We start from the raw sequence: 14124 nt of genomic DNA on the forward strand, positions 1-14124 counted from the left end.
ATATAAATGGATGTAGGCCTATTCACATGTTCATCTTGGGTGAATTATTTATGTGCACATGGTTAGTCAATGACGTGAGGCACTGGCATTTTTACCAAATGCAGGCTAGAGCCTACACTCAAATTGATACATAACCCCTAATCGTGGAAGACATTTTAGTATGCCTAGCTAACTGTGACTGAAAGGGGCCCTAAACAATTATTAAAACATTAGGTACATTTTTTTCAATATTACATTATTTACATGAAATGGTTCGGTCCTGCCTCCAAACCAGGCGCGAACGGTACTTGCTAGCAGTGATTTGCCAGTGGAGCATCATGTCTCAGCTTCCTAAAGAAAGAAAAAGACAGGAGAGAGAATGTCACCCAATTTTTCACAAAGGAAGTTGGGTGGAGTCCGTGTGTGGTGGAAATGAACCTGTTTGCTTAGTCCATAGTGAAATAGGCTACTTTTGCTCCCATAATATTGGTTACTTAATATTATCTTCACAGAAAATGTTTGTGTGTTTACATTTCGCTCCTCTTTTAGCCGACATTTAATCAATGCAGGAAAACTTTTACCAAGCTATTCATAGTAAATGAGTTGCCCCTGCCCCTGCCTGGTGCCAGGGCCAACAGATGCAGCTTCAGGCCCAGCAGCCGTCTCCCCATCCCCATACCCCTGAACCAGCCCTATCTCCCCATCCCCATACCCCTGAGCCAGCCCTGTCGCCCCATCCCCATACCACTGAGCCAGCCCTGTCTCCCCATCCCCATACCCCTGAACCAGCCCTGTCTCCCCATCCCCCTGAACCAGCCCTGTCTCCCCATCCCCATACCCCTGAACCAGCCCTGTCCCCCCATCCCCCTGAACCAGCCCTGTCTCCCCATCCCCATCCCCCTGAACCAGCCCTGTCTCCCCATCCCCATCCCCCTGAACCAGCCCTGTCTCCCCATGCCCATCCCCCTGAACCAGCCCTGTCTCCCCATCCCCATACCCCTAAACCAGCCCTGTCTCCCCAACCCCATACCCCTGAACCAGCCCTGTCTCCCCATCCCCATACCCCTGAACCAGCCCTGTCTCCCCATACCCCTGAACCAGCCCTGTCTCCCCATCCCCATATCCCTGAACCAGCCCTGTCTCCCATCCCCATACCCCTGAACCAGCCCTGTCTCCCCAACCCCATACCCCTGAACCAGCCCTGTCTCCCCAACCCCATACCCCTGAACCAGCCCTGTCTCCACATCCCCATACCCCTGAACCAGCCCTGTCTCCCCATACCCCTGAACCAGCCCTGTCTCCACATCCCCATACCCCTGAACCAGCCCTGTCTCCCCATACCCCTGAACCAGCCCTGTCTCCCCATCCCCATACCCCTGAACCAGCCCTGTCTCCCCATCCCCATACCCCTGAACCAGCCCTGTCTCCCCATACCCCTGAACCAGCCCTGTCTCCCATCCCCATACCCCTGAACCAACCCTGTCCCCTGAACCAGCCCTGTCTCCCCATCCCCATACCCCTGAACCAGCCCTGTCTCCCCATCCCCATACCCCTGAGCCAGCCCTGTCTCCCCATCCCCCATACCCCTAAACCAGCCCTGTCTCCCCATCCCCATACCCCTGAACCAGCCCTGTCTCCCCATCCCCATACCTCTGAACCAGCCCTGTCTCCCCATCCCCATACCCCTGAACCAGCCCTGTCTCCCCATCCCCATACCCCTGAACCAGCCCTGTCTCCCCATCCCCATACCCCTGAACCAGCCCTGTCTCCCCATACCCCTGAACCAGCCCTGTCTCCCCATACCCCTGAACCAGCCCTGTCTCCCCAACCCCATACCCCTGAACCAGCCCTGTCTCCCCATCCCCATACCCCTGAACCAGCCCTGTCTCCCATCCCCATACCCCTGAACCAGCCCTGTCTCCCCATCCCCATACCCCTGAGCCAGACCTGTCTCCCCATCCCCATACCCCTGAACCAGCCCTGTCTCCCCATCCCCATACCCCTGAACCAGCCCTGTCTCCCCATCCCCATACCCCTGAGCCAGACCTGTCTCCCCATCCCCATACCCCTGAACCAGCCCTGTCTCCCCATCCCCATACCCCTGAACCAGCCCTGTCTCCCCATCCCCCTGAACCAGCCCTGTCTCCCCATCCCCCTGAACCAGCCCTGTCTCCCCATCCCCATACCCCTGAACCATCCCTGTCTCCCCATCCCCATACCCCTGAGCCAGCCCTGTCTCCCCATACCCCTGAACCAGCCCTGTCTCCCCATCCCCATACCCCTGAACCAGCCCTGTCTCCCCATACCCCTGAACCAGCCCTGTCTCCCCATCCCCCTGAACCAGCCCTGTCTCCCCATCCCCATAACCCTGAACCAGCCCTGTCCCCCCATCCCCCTGAACCAGCCCTGTCTCCCCATCCCCATCCCCCTGAACCAGCCCTGTCTCCCCATCCCCATCCCCCTGAACCAGCCCTGTCTCCCCATCCCCATCCCCCTGAACCAGCCCTGTCTCCCCATGCCCATCCCCCTGAACCAGCCCTGTCTCCCCATCCCCATCCCCCTGAACCAGCCCTACTTCCATCTGAAGAAGGAGGTGAGCAGCATTGTGTTGAATGACATGTCAGTTGGCATAATTGCAGGTACTGCAATGTATTGAGGACAGGAATGTGATTCTCCAGTCAGGAAAAATCTTACTTGACACAGAGGCAGCCAATATCAGAGCCTTAAAGGAAGACATGCAGGCTCTTAGAGATGGATGGGAGTCTTTCTGTCTGAGGCAACACTGATTGCTACGCAAATGAATGTTGCACCTCAATTTAGCAAGGAACGCAGCCGCCAGAGGAAGAGATTCCATGATGAGATCTCTCAAGAGGAGGCAGCTCAGGACAGTGCAGCAACGGTGTTTCAGAACACAGTGTTTTTACTGTTATGGATGACATCATAAGTGACTTGGACACTAGGTTCCACACCACTGCAAACATTGTAGAATAATTTTCTGCTGTTCTGAAAGTTAGGCAGATTAGTGAGGATAAAGTCCCTTCTGTGTGCCAAACACTGATCATGAAGTATTCCAGAGATCTTACACCTGAGTTTCAACATGAACTATTCCAGAGATCTGACACCTGAGTTTCAAAATGAAGTAAGACACTTTCCCCTCTTGGTCTCCTGACACCTGAACACTGTATATGCTGACACTCTCCCCTCCTAACCTGTCCCATCTTGGTCTCCTGACACCTGAACACTGTATATGCTGCTACTTTCCCCTCCTAACCTGTCCCATCTTGGTCTCCTGAACACTGTATATGCTGACACTCTCCCCTCCTAACCTGTCCCTTCTAGGTCTCCTGACACCTGAACACTGTATATGCTGACACTCTCCCCTCCTAACCTGTCCCCTCTTGGTCTCCTGACACCTGAACACTGTATATGCTGCTACTTTCCCCTCCTAACCTGTCCCCTCTTGGTCTCCTGACACCTGAACACTGTATATGCTGACACTCTCCCCTCCTAACCTGTCCCATCTTGGTCTCCTGACACCTGAACACTGTATATGCTGCTACTTTCCCCTCCTAACCTGTCCCCTCTTGGTCTCCTGAACACTGTATATGCTGACACTTTCCCCTCTTGGTCTCCTGACACCTGAACACTGTATATGCTGACACTCTCCCCTCCTAACCTGTCCCCTCTTGGTCTCCTGACACCTGAACACTGTATATGCTGCTACTTTCCCCTCCTAACCTGTCCCCTCTTGGTCTCCTGAACACTGTATATGCTGACACTTTCCCCTCTTGGTCTCCTGACACCTGAACACTGTATATGCTGACACTCTCCCCTCCTAACTTGTCCCCTCTTGGTCTCCTGAACACTGTATATGCTGACACTCTCCCATCCTAACCTGTCCCCTCTTGGTCTCCTGACACCTGAACACTGTATATGCTGACACTCTCCCCTCCTAACCTGTCCCCTCTTGGTCTCCTGAATGCAATTAGTAAGATGCAGCTGCAAACAGTTTTGTAGAAGTGTGCATTGCTTTACGTATATTTTCCACACTGCCTGTTGCTGTTGCTGGTGGCGAGAGAGCTTTCAGTAAGCTAAAACTGATCAACTATTAGAGGTCCACTATGTCCCAGGACAGGCTGTGCAGTCTTGCCATGCTGTCCGTTGAAAGTCAGTTAGTTAGAAAGCTAGACTTCAAAAGACAGGGACTTTGCTAGTAAGAAGGCTGGGCTCCTGGTGAGTACGGCTGAGCTCCTGGTGAGGAAGGCTGGGCTCCTGGTGAGTAAGGCTGAGCTCCTGGTGAGTAAGGCTGAGCAGGGGCCAGTGATATCTGTTAAATGGCTATGGATATTGGATCACTACACACATGATGTCCACAGGCTGAGAACAAGACTGAGAACAGACTGAGAACAAGACTGAGAACAGACTGAGAACAAGATATATCTCATAGTAATGTCTGGATTGACCATAACATGTGTTGTGCACAATCAAGACCCCAAGTGGAAGAAACCTATTGATTTGGTGACCTCTTGACCTCCTCTGGCGCCACCATCAGGCCTTTTCATTCCCATTTCCATTTTGTTTTCCATTTCCACTTTTCCAGCTGCTTATTTTCTCCTTGGTATATATATACTTAGTTCAATAATATGCTGCTGATTTGATTATTTTGTCTGTTATATCATTCTATAGATGATACAGTTCATTTATTTTAATTGAAGAGGTTGATGTATATTTAAGTTATATTTATTTGAAGTTATTCATTCATGTTAAGATAATTTTCCATTCAAGATTTTTACCATTAAAATGACATTTAGACTGTAAAAGATGGACTTTAGCACATTTCTTATAGAGGGGATCAGTCCTGCATCAAATAGTGAATTCCACTGTATGCAGAATGTTGCATGCATGTCTGCACAGTGTTATATTTTCACAGCTCACTGTCAGTAAATATCGAACAGTAAATATTGGACTACAAGAGAGTTGCAAGCCTGCAAAGGTAGAGTTATTTAAAGCTTTGAGTGTGTCGATTGGCTTCTGGAGGTGTGTGGTTACAGAAATGCTTCTGGAGGTGTGTGGTTACAGAAATTGTGCAGGGTTGGTGTGGCCTGTGGTGGCGGGGCCCAATGTGATGTCTTTTCATGGGGCCCAAAATCCCTGGCTGCGCCCCTGATGTGAGTTGACAGAGGCTGCGTTTAGACAGGCAGCCCAATTGTTATATTTTTTTTCCACTAATTGATCTTTTAACCAATCACGTCAGATCTTTTCACATCAATGTCTTTTTCAGAGCTGATCTGATTGTTCAAACAAAATTGGGCTTCCTGTGCTATAAAAATATAGCCCAAAGAGGACCTATTTTTAGGCTGTTGAAATCAATATCCTATGGTCTAAAGGGTGTAAATGGACTTGGTTTGGAGTTGGACACATGCAATATAGCAGAATACAGTTGTCATCATGTTAATTTCCTGAATAAACATCCTCAAATATGTATTCTATTCTGGTTATTTGTTGTTATTTTTGCATTGGGGAGTGGGGACACTGAACCAGCAGCAGCCTGCCCTGCACCCAGCCACTCTGTCACCATCATATTGAAATCAAAGGTCAGAGCTCTGAGGAACAGATCTGCTTCAGATTGACTGGAGTTCAGAGGTCTCTTTCAGTCAATATAGCCCAAAGAGGACCTATTTTTAGGCTGTTGAAATCAATATCCTATGGTCTAAAGGGTGTAAATGGACTTGGTTTGGAGTTGGACACATGCAATATAGCAGAATACAGTTGTCATCATGTTAATTTCCTGAATAAACATCCTCAAATATGTATTCTATTCTGGTTATTTGTTGTTATTTTTGCATTGGGGAGTGGGGACACTGAACCAGCAGCAGCCTGCCCTGCACCCAGCCACTCTGTCACCATCATATTGAAATCAAAGGTCAGAGCTCTGAGGAACAGATCTGCTTCAGATTGACTGGAGTTCAGAGGTCTCTTTCAGTCTACTGAATACTTCCACTTTAAGAAGGCGGCTCCGTCGCAGTGTAGTGTGTTTATACGATCCCAGAAGTGGCACCACCACATGGAAAACGATACTGTGTTTTTAATTCAACATGGCGAAAGCATATGCCGCTCCTCCAGTGGATACATTTGACAAACTTTAATTGTGTGTACAGTGGTGCGTTTAGACAAGATGATCGAAAGTTGATATTGTTCCTGTCTGACTATTTTTACACCACTGCCAGTGAGTGGAGCTACAGTAAATGCGGCAACATACGGCGCGCAGGGAAAGGAACCGAGAGAAGTGAAGGCGTACTGGAACGTTACACATACAAGAGGAGCAATTTAGAAAACGGACGTGAAATAAACAGTGTTAGTTCGTGCCAAATCAGCGAGTGAGAGTAGCCTACGCTACGTGACATAGTGAGATGGACGGACTACGGGGAACGGGCTGTGAGCGCACCTCAACCGACCGCGAGTGAACAGACCGAGCCTGAAGCGGATTGGGATGGCAGCATCCAGCAACTCAAGCCAGTCGGGTTCATCAGTGTCTTCTGGTAAGAGCCCTGAATTAAAATATTTTGTTTGATGAAACAAATAATAATAAGCAATTTACTATAAATTATTCGGCCTTAACATTTTATTATTTGTTAGGCTTATCAATGATAATATTATCACCCTTGTTATTCTCTCTATTCAATATTTATTGCATAATGCAATTAATATAGGGACTTGAGAGTTAACCGTGTCATAGTTGGCATGCATGAATTTCGTTTGTGATACACATTATGTAACTTTAAAAAAATATCGATCTGTGCGTAATTGACAGACATCACCCAATAAGTCACGACGACAGTCGTCTACGTTCGCATCGATAATAATTCATTTCATGCCTCATCTCTTGATCTCTTTCACATCTGCCGCAGCTGAACAGAATGATAAACGTTCCGCTTTCAAGCGCTTGATGGAGTGACATACCAGTCTTGTCGTTCGCAATTAGGATGTTTTTATTCTATTTTAACGCACACCTCCTTGCGTCTGGTTTCAGTGAGGAATCATCTTGGATAGGAAGTGAACGCCTCTCTCAATGTACAGGCTGAGATTGTAGGGTTGGAATTGTCATTGAGGTCATATGTTTTTGGTTGGATAACTACCATTACATTCTCAATTGTCCCCATAATCCTTGTTGACTGGCGGTTGTGGCCACTGCTATATTCTGTTGGTAGGGTCACCAGGGATGGTGTCCCTCTAACTAAATCTACAATCTTCCATCATGCAAAGACCAGGCTTGATGTGACATTTCAAAAATACTTGTTTATTCCCAGTAAAACATTTTGAAGTTGGTCACTCACTAGTTGGCAAGATGCCATATATGCTGTGTTCTGATTGTCTTTAGATACCGATAGAAGATTCTCTGGGTTTCTTAACAAACACCGCCTTGCCCTGCACAGCTGACTGTTCCTATGTTCATTGATGGTTTGTGAGACAAGCAACACATGCTTCACTGTGGTGGATTTTATTTTAAGGGTGACTCCGGGTAGAATAGTGGTGGCAACATCAGACACGACACACACACTCTCCCTCTCCTGGCTATTAAACTACTAGAATAACCACTTCTCCACTGAGATATAACACACACACACTCCCTCTCCTGGCTATTACACTACTAGAATAACCACTTCTCCACTGAGATATTATAACACACACCCTTCCTGTGGTTACTGGCGTGGCTTTCACATACATTACCCAACAGTGTGATAGGGTTGTTTGTACTTTATACCCTGACAAACATGGGCAACACATGTTTATCTATACTGTGTGTTCAGGAGGAGGCTACAGCCAGCGACTGCTGTTTCACACTCAGTTATACTGTGTGTTCAGGAGGAGGCTACAGCCAGCGACTGCTGTTTCACACTCAGTTATACTGTGTGTTCAGGAGGAGGCTACAGCCAGCGACTGCTGTTTCACACTCAGTTATACTGTGTGTTCAGGAGGAGGCTACAGCCAGCGACTGCTGTTTCACACTCAGTTATACTGTGTGTTCAGGAGGAGGCTACAGCCAGCGACTGCTGTTTCACACTCAGTTATACTGTGTGTTCAGGAGGAGGCTTCAGCCAGCGACTGCTGTTTCACACTCAGTTATACTGTGTGTTCAGGAGGAGGCTACAGCCAGCGACTGCTGTTTCACACTCAGTTATACTGTGTGTTCAGGAGGAGGCTACAGCCAGCGACTGCTGTTTCACACTCAGTTATACTGTGTGTTCAGGAGGAGGCTTCAGCCAGCGACTGCTGTTTCACACTCAGTTATACTGTGTGTTCAGGAGGAGGCTTCAGCCAGCGACTGCTGTTTCACACTCAGTTATACTGTGTGTTCAGGAGGAGGCTTCAGCCAGCGACTGCTGTTTCACACTCAGTTATACTGTGTGTTCAGGAGGAGGCTTCAGCCAGCGACTGCTGTTTCACACTCAGTTATACTGTGTGTTCAGGAGGAGGCTTCAGCCAGCGACTGCTGTTTCACACTCAGTTATACTGTGTGTTCAGGAGGAGGCTTCAGCCAGCGACTGCTGTTTCACACTCAGTTATACTGTGATCAGGAGGAGGCTACAGCCAGCGACTGCTGTTTCACACTCAGTTATACTGTGTGTTCAGGAGGAGGCTTCAGCCAGCGACTGCTGTTTCACACTCAGTTATACTGTGTGTTCAGGAGGAGGCTTCAGCCAGCGACTGCTGTTTCACACTCAGTTATACTGTGTGTTCAGGAGGAGGCTTCAGCCAGCGACTGCTGTTTCACACTCAGTTATACTGTGTGTTCAGGAGGAGGCTTCAGCCAGCGACTGCTGTTTCACACTCAGTTATACTGTGTGTTCAGGAGGAGGCTTCAGCCAGCGACTGCTGTTTCACACTCAGTTATACTGTGTGTTCAGGAGGAGGCTTCAGCCAGCGACTGCTGTTTCACACTCAGTTATACTGTGTGTTCAGGAGGAGGCTTCAGCCAGCGACTGCTGTTTCACACTCAGTTATACTGTGTGTTCAGGAGGAGGCTTCAGCCAGCGACTGCTGTTTCACACTCAGTTATACTGTGTGTTCAGGAGGAGGCTACAGCCAGCGACTGCTGTTTCACACTCAGTTATACTGTGTGTTCAGGAGGAGGCTTCAGCCAGCGACTGCTGTTTCACACTCAGTTATACTGTGTTCAGGAGGAGGCTACAGCCAGCGACTGCTGTTTCACACTCAGTTATACTGTGTGTTCAGGAGGAGGCTTCAGCCAGCGACTGCTGTTTCACACTCAGTTATACTGTGTTCAGGAGGAGGCTACAGCCAGCGACTGCTGTTTCACACTCAGTTATACTGTGTGTTCAGGAGGAGGCTTCAGCCAGCGACTGCTGTTTCACACTCAGTTATACTGTGTGTTCAGGAGGAGGCTACAGCCAGCGACTGCTGTTTCACACTCAGTTATACTGTGTGTTCAGGAGGAGGCTTCAGCCAGCGACTGCTGTTTCACACACAGTTATACTGTGATCAGGAGGAGGCTACAGCCAGCGACTGCTGTTTCACACTCAGTTATACTGTGTTCAGGAGGAGGCTACAGCCAGCGACTGCTGTTTCACACTCAGTTATACTGTGTGTTCAGGAGGAGGCTTCAGCCAGCGACTACTGTTTCACACTCAGTTATACTGTGTTCAGGAGGAGGCTACAGCCAGCGACTGCTGTTTCTCACACAGTTATACTGTGTGTTCAGGAGGAGGCTACAGCCAACGACTACTATTTCACACTCAGTTATACTGTGTGTTCAGGAGGAGGCTACAGCCAGCGACTGCTGTTTCACACTCAGTTATACTGTGTGTTCAGGAGGAGGCTACAGCCAGCGACTGCTGTTTCACACTCAGTTATACTGTGTGTTCAGGAGGAGGCTACAGCCAGCGACTGCTGTTTCACACTCAGTTATACTGTGTGTTCAGGAGGAGGCTACAGCCAGCGACTGCTGTTTCACACTCAGTTATACTGTGTGTTCAGGAGGAGGCTTCAGCCAGCGACTGCTGTTTCACACTCAGTTATACTGTGTGTTCAGGAGGAGGCTACAGCCAGCGACTGCTGTTTCACACTCAGTTATACTGTGTGTTCAGGAGGAGGCTACAGCCAGCGACTGCTGTTTCACACTCAGTTATACTGTGTGTTCAGGAGGAGGCTTCAGCCAGCGACTGCTGTTTCACACTCAGTTATACTGTGTGTTCAGGAGGAGGCTTCAGCCAGCGACTGCTGTTTCACACTCAGTTATACTGTGTGTTCAGGAGGAGGCTTCAGCCAGCGACTGCTGTTTCACACTCAGTTATACTGTGTGTTCAGGAGGAGGCTTCAGCCAGCGACTGCTGTTTCACACTCAGTTATACTGTGTGTTCAGGAGGAGGCTTCAGCCAGCGACTGCTGTTTCACACTCAGTTATACTGTGTGTTCAGGAGGAGGCTTCAGCCAGCGACTGCTGTTTCACACTCAGTTATACTGTGATCAGGAGGAGGCTACAGCCAGCGACTGCTGTTTCACACTCAGTTATACTGTGTGTTCAGGAGGAGGCTTCAGCCAGCGACTGCTGTTTCACACTCAGTTATACTGTGTGTTCAGGAGGAGGCTTCAGCCAGCGACTGCTGTTTCACACTCAGTTATACTGTGTGTTCAGGAGGAGGCTTCAGCCAGCGACTGCTGTTTCACACTCAGTTATACTGTGTGTTCAGGAGGAGGCTTCAGCCAGCGACTGCTGTTTCACACTCAGTTATACTGTGTGTTCAGGAGGAGGCTTCAGCCAGCGACTGCTGTTTCACACTCAGTTATACTGTGTGTTCAGGAGGAGGCTACAGCCAGCGACTGCTGTTTCACACTCAGTTATACTGTGTGTTCAGGAGGAGGCTTCAGCCAGCGACTGCTGTTTCACACTCAGTTATACTGTGTGTTCAGGAGGAGGCTTCAGCCAGCGACTGCTGTTTCACACTCAGTTATACTGTGTTCAGGAGGAGGCTACAGCCAGCGACTGCTGTTTCACACTCAGTTATACTGTGTGTTCAGGAGGAGGCTTCAGCCAGCGACTGCTGTTTCACACTCAGTTATACTGTGTTCAGGAGGAGGCTACAGCCAGCGACTGCTGTTTCACACTCAGTTATACTGTGTGTTCAGGAGGAGGCTTCAGCCAGCGACTGCTGTTTCACACTCAGTTATACTGTGTGTTCAGGAGGAGGCTACAGCCAGCGACTGCTGTTTCACACTCAGTTATACTGTGTGTTCAGGAGGAGGCTACAGCCAGCGACTGCTGTTTCACACTCAGTTATACTGTGTGTTCAGGAGGAGGCTTCAGCCAGCGACTGCAGTTTCACACACAGTTATACTGTGATCAGGAGGAGGCTACAGCCAGCGACTGCTGTTTCACACTCAGTTATACTGTGTTCAGGAGGAGGCTACAGCCAGCGACTGCTGTTTCACACTCAGTTATACTGTGTGTTCAGGAGGAGGCTTCAGCCAGCGACTGCTGTTTCACACTCAGTTATACTGTGTTCAGGAGGAGGCTACAGCCAGCTACTGCTGTTTCTCACACAGTTATACTGTGTGTTCAGCAGTCGCTGGCTGTAGCCTCCTCCTGAACACACAGTATAACTGTGTGAGAAACAGCAGTCGCTGGCTGTAGCCTCCTCCTATTTCACACTCAGTTATACTGTGTGTTCAGGAGGAGGCTACAGCCAGCGACTGCTGTTTCACACTCAGTTATACTGTGTGTTCAGGAGGAGGCTTCAGCCAGCGACTGCTGTTTCACACTCAGTTATACTGTGTGTTCAGGAGGAGGCTTCAGCCAGCGACTGCTGTTTCACACTCAGTTATACTGTGTGTTCAGGAGGAGGCTACAGCCAGCGACTGCTGTTTCACACTCAGTTATACTGTGTGTTCAGGAGGAGGCTACAGCCAGCGACTGCTGTTTCACACTCAGTTATACTGTGTGTTCAGGAGGAGGCTACAGCCAGCGACTGCTGTTTCACACTCAGTTATACTGTGTGTTCAGGAGGAGGCTTCAGCCAGCGACTGCTGTTTCTCACACAGTTATACTGTGTGTTCAGGAGGAGGCTTCAGCGAGTGTTTCACACTCAGTTATACTGTGATCAGGAGGAGGCTACAGCCAGCGACTGCTGTTTCACACTCAGTTATACTGTGTGTTCAGGAGGAGGCTTCAGCCAGTGACTGCTGTTTCACACTCAGTTATACTGTGTGTTCAGGAGGAGGCTACAGCCAGCGACTGCTGTTTCACACTCAGTTATACTGTGTGTTCAGGAGGAGGCTTCAGCCAGCGACTGCTGTTTCACACTCAGTTATACTGTGTGTTCAGGAGGAGGCTACAGCCAGCGACTGCTGTTTCACACTCAGTTATACTGTGTGTTCAGGAGGAGGCTTCAGCCAGCGACTGCTGTTTCACACTCAGTTATACTGTGTTCAGGAGGAGGCTACAGCCAGCGACTGCTGTTTCTCACACAGTTATACTGTGTGTTCAGGAGGAGGCTACAGCCAGCGACTGCTATTTCACACTCAGTTATACTGTGTGTTCAGGAGGAGGCTACAGCCAGCGACTGCTGTTTCACACTCAGTTATACTGTGTGTTCAGGAGGAGGCTTCAGCCAGCGACTGCTGTTTCACACTCAGTTATACTGTGTGTTCAGGAGGAGGCTTCAGCGAGTGTTTCACACTCAGTTATACTGTGATCAGGAGGAGGCTACAGCCAGCGACTGCTGTTTCACACTCAGTTATACTGTGTGTTCAGGAGGAGGCTTCAGCCAGTGACTGCTGTTTCACACTCAGTTATACTGTGTGTTCAGGAGGAGGCTACAGCCAGCGACTGCTGTTTCACACTCAGTTATACTGTGTGTTCAGGAGGAGGCTTCAGCCAGCGACTGCTGTTTCACACTCAGTTATACTGTGTGTTCAGGAGGAGGCTACAGCCAGCGACTGCTGTTTCACACTCAGTTATACTGTGTGTTCAGGAGGAGGCTTCAGCCAGCGACTGCTGTTTCACACTCAGTTATACTGTGTTCAGGAGGAGGCTACAGCCAGCGACTGCTGTTTCTCACACAGTTATACTGTGTGTTCAGGAGGAGGCTACAGCCAGCGACTGCTATTTCACACTCAGTTATACTGTGTGTTCAGGAGGAGGCTACAGCCAGCGACTGCTGTTTCACACTCAGTTATACTGTGTGTTCAGGAGGAGGCTTCAGCCAGCGACTGCTGTTTCACACTCAGTTATACTGTGTGTTCAGGAGGAGGCTACAGCCAGCGACTGCTGTTTCACACTCAGTTATACTGTGTGTTCAGGAGGAGGCTTCAGCCAGCGACTGCTGTTTCACACTCAGTTATACTGTGTGTTCAGGAGGAGGCTACAGCCAGCGACTGCTGTTTCACACTCAGTTATACTGTGTGTTCAGGAGGAGGCTACAGCCAGCGACTGCTGTTTCACACTCAGTTATACTGTGTGTTCAGGAGGAGGCTACAGCCAGCGACTGCTGCTTCACACTCAGTTATACTGTGTGTTCAGGAGGAGGCTACAGCCAGCGACTGCTGTTTCACACTCAGTTATACTGTGTTCAGGAGGAGGCTTCAGCCAGCGACTGCTGTTTCACACTCAGTTATACTGTGTGTTCAGGAGGAGGCTTCAGCCAGCGACTGCTGTTTCACACTCAGTTATACTGTGTTCAGGAGGAGGCTACAGCCAGCGACTGCTGTTTCACACTCAGTTATACTGTGTGTTCAGGAGGAGGCTTCAGCCAGCGACTGCTGTTTCACACTCAGTTATACTGTGTGTTCAGGAGGAGGCTACAGCCAGCGACTGCTGTTTCACACTCAGTTATACTGTGTGTTCAGGAGGAGGCTTCAGCCAGCGACTGCTGTTTCACACTCAGTTATACTGTGTGTTCAGGAGGAGGCTACAGCCAGCGACTGCTGTTTCACACTCAGTTATACTGTGTGTTCAGGAGGAGGCTACAGCCAGCGACTGCTGTTTCACACTCAGTTATACTGTGTGTTCAGGAGGAGGCTTCAGCCAGCGACTGCTGTTTCACACACAGTTATACTGTGATCAGGAGGAGGCTACAGCCAGCGACTGCTGTTTCACACTCAGTTATACTGTGTTCAGGAGGAGGCTAC

The 14124-nt window shown here is 49.4% G+C and overlaps 1 protein-coding gene across 1 annotated transcript in view; it reads left to right on the forward strand.

The window, feature by feature from the left end:
* Nucleotides 1-5918: 5918 nt before the first annotated feature.
* The window catches only part of chn2 (chimerin 2), a 72485-nt gene continuing 64279 nt past the window's right edge, over nt 5919-14124 (forward strand). Inside the window, exon 1 of the mRNA XM_036936905.1 lies at nt 5919-6518. Coding sequence (XP_036792800.1) covers nt 6470-6518 — 49 coding nt within the window. The 5' untranslated portion in view covers nt 5919-6469. The remainder of the gene's footprint in view (nt 6519-14124) is intronic.

This window comes from Oncorhynchus mykiss, chromosome 2, assembly GCF_013265735.2.
Source record: "Oncorhynchus mykiss isolate Arlee chromosome 2, USDA_OmykA_1.1, whole genome shotgun sequence".
In the NCBI taxonomy this organism is placed as follows: Eukaryota; Metazoa; Chordata; class Actinopteri; order Salmoniformes; family Salmonidae; genus Oncorhynchus; species Oncorhynchus mykiss.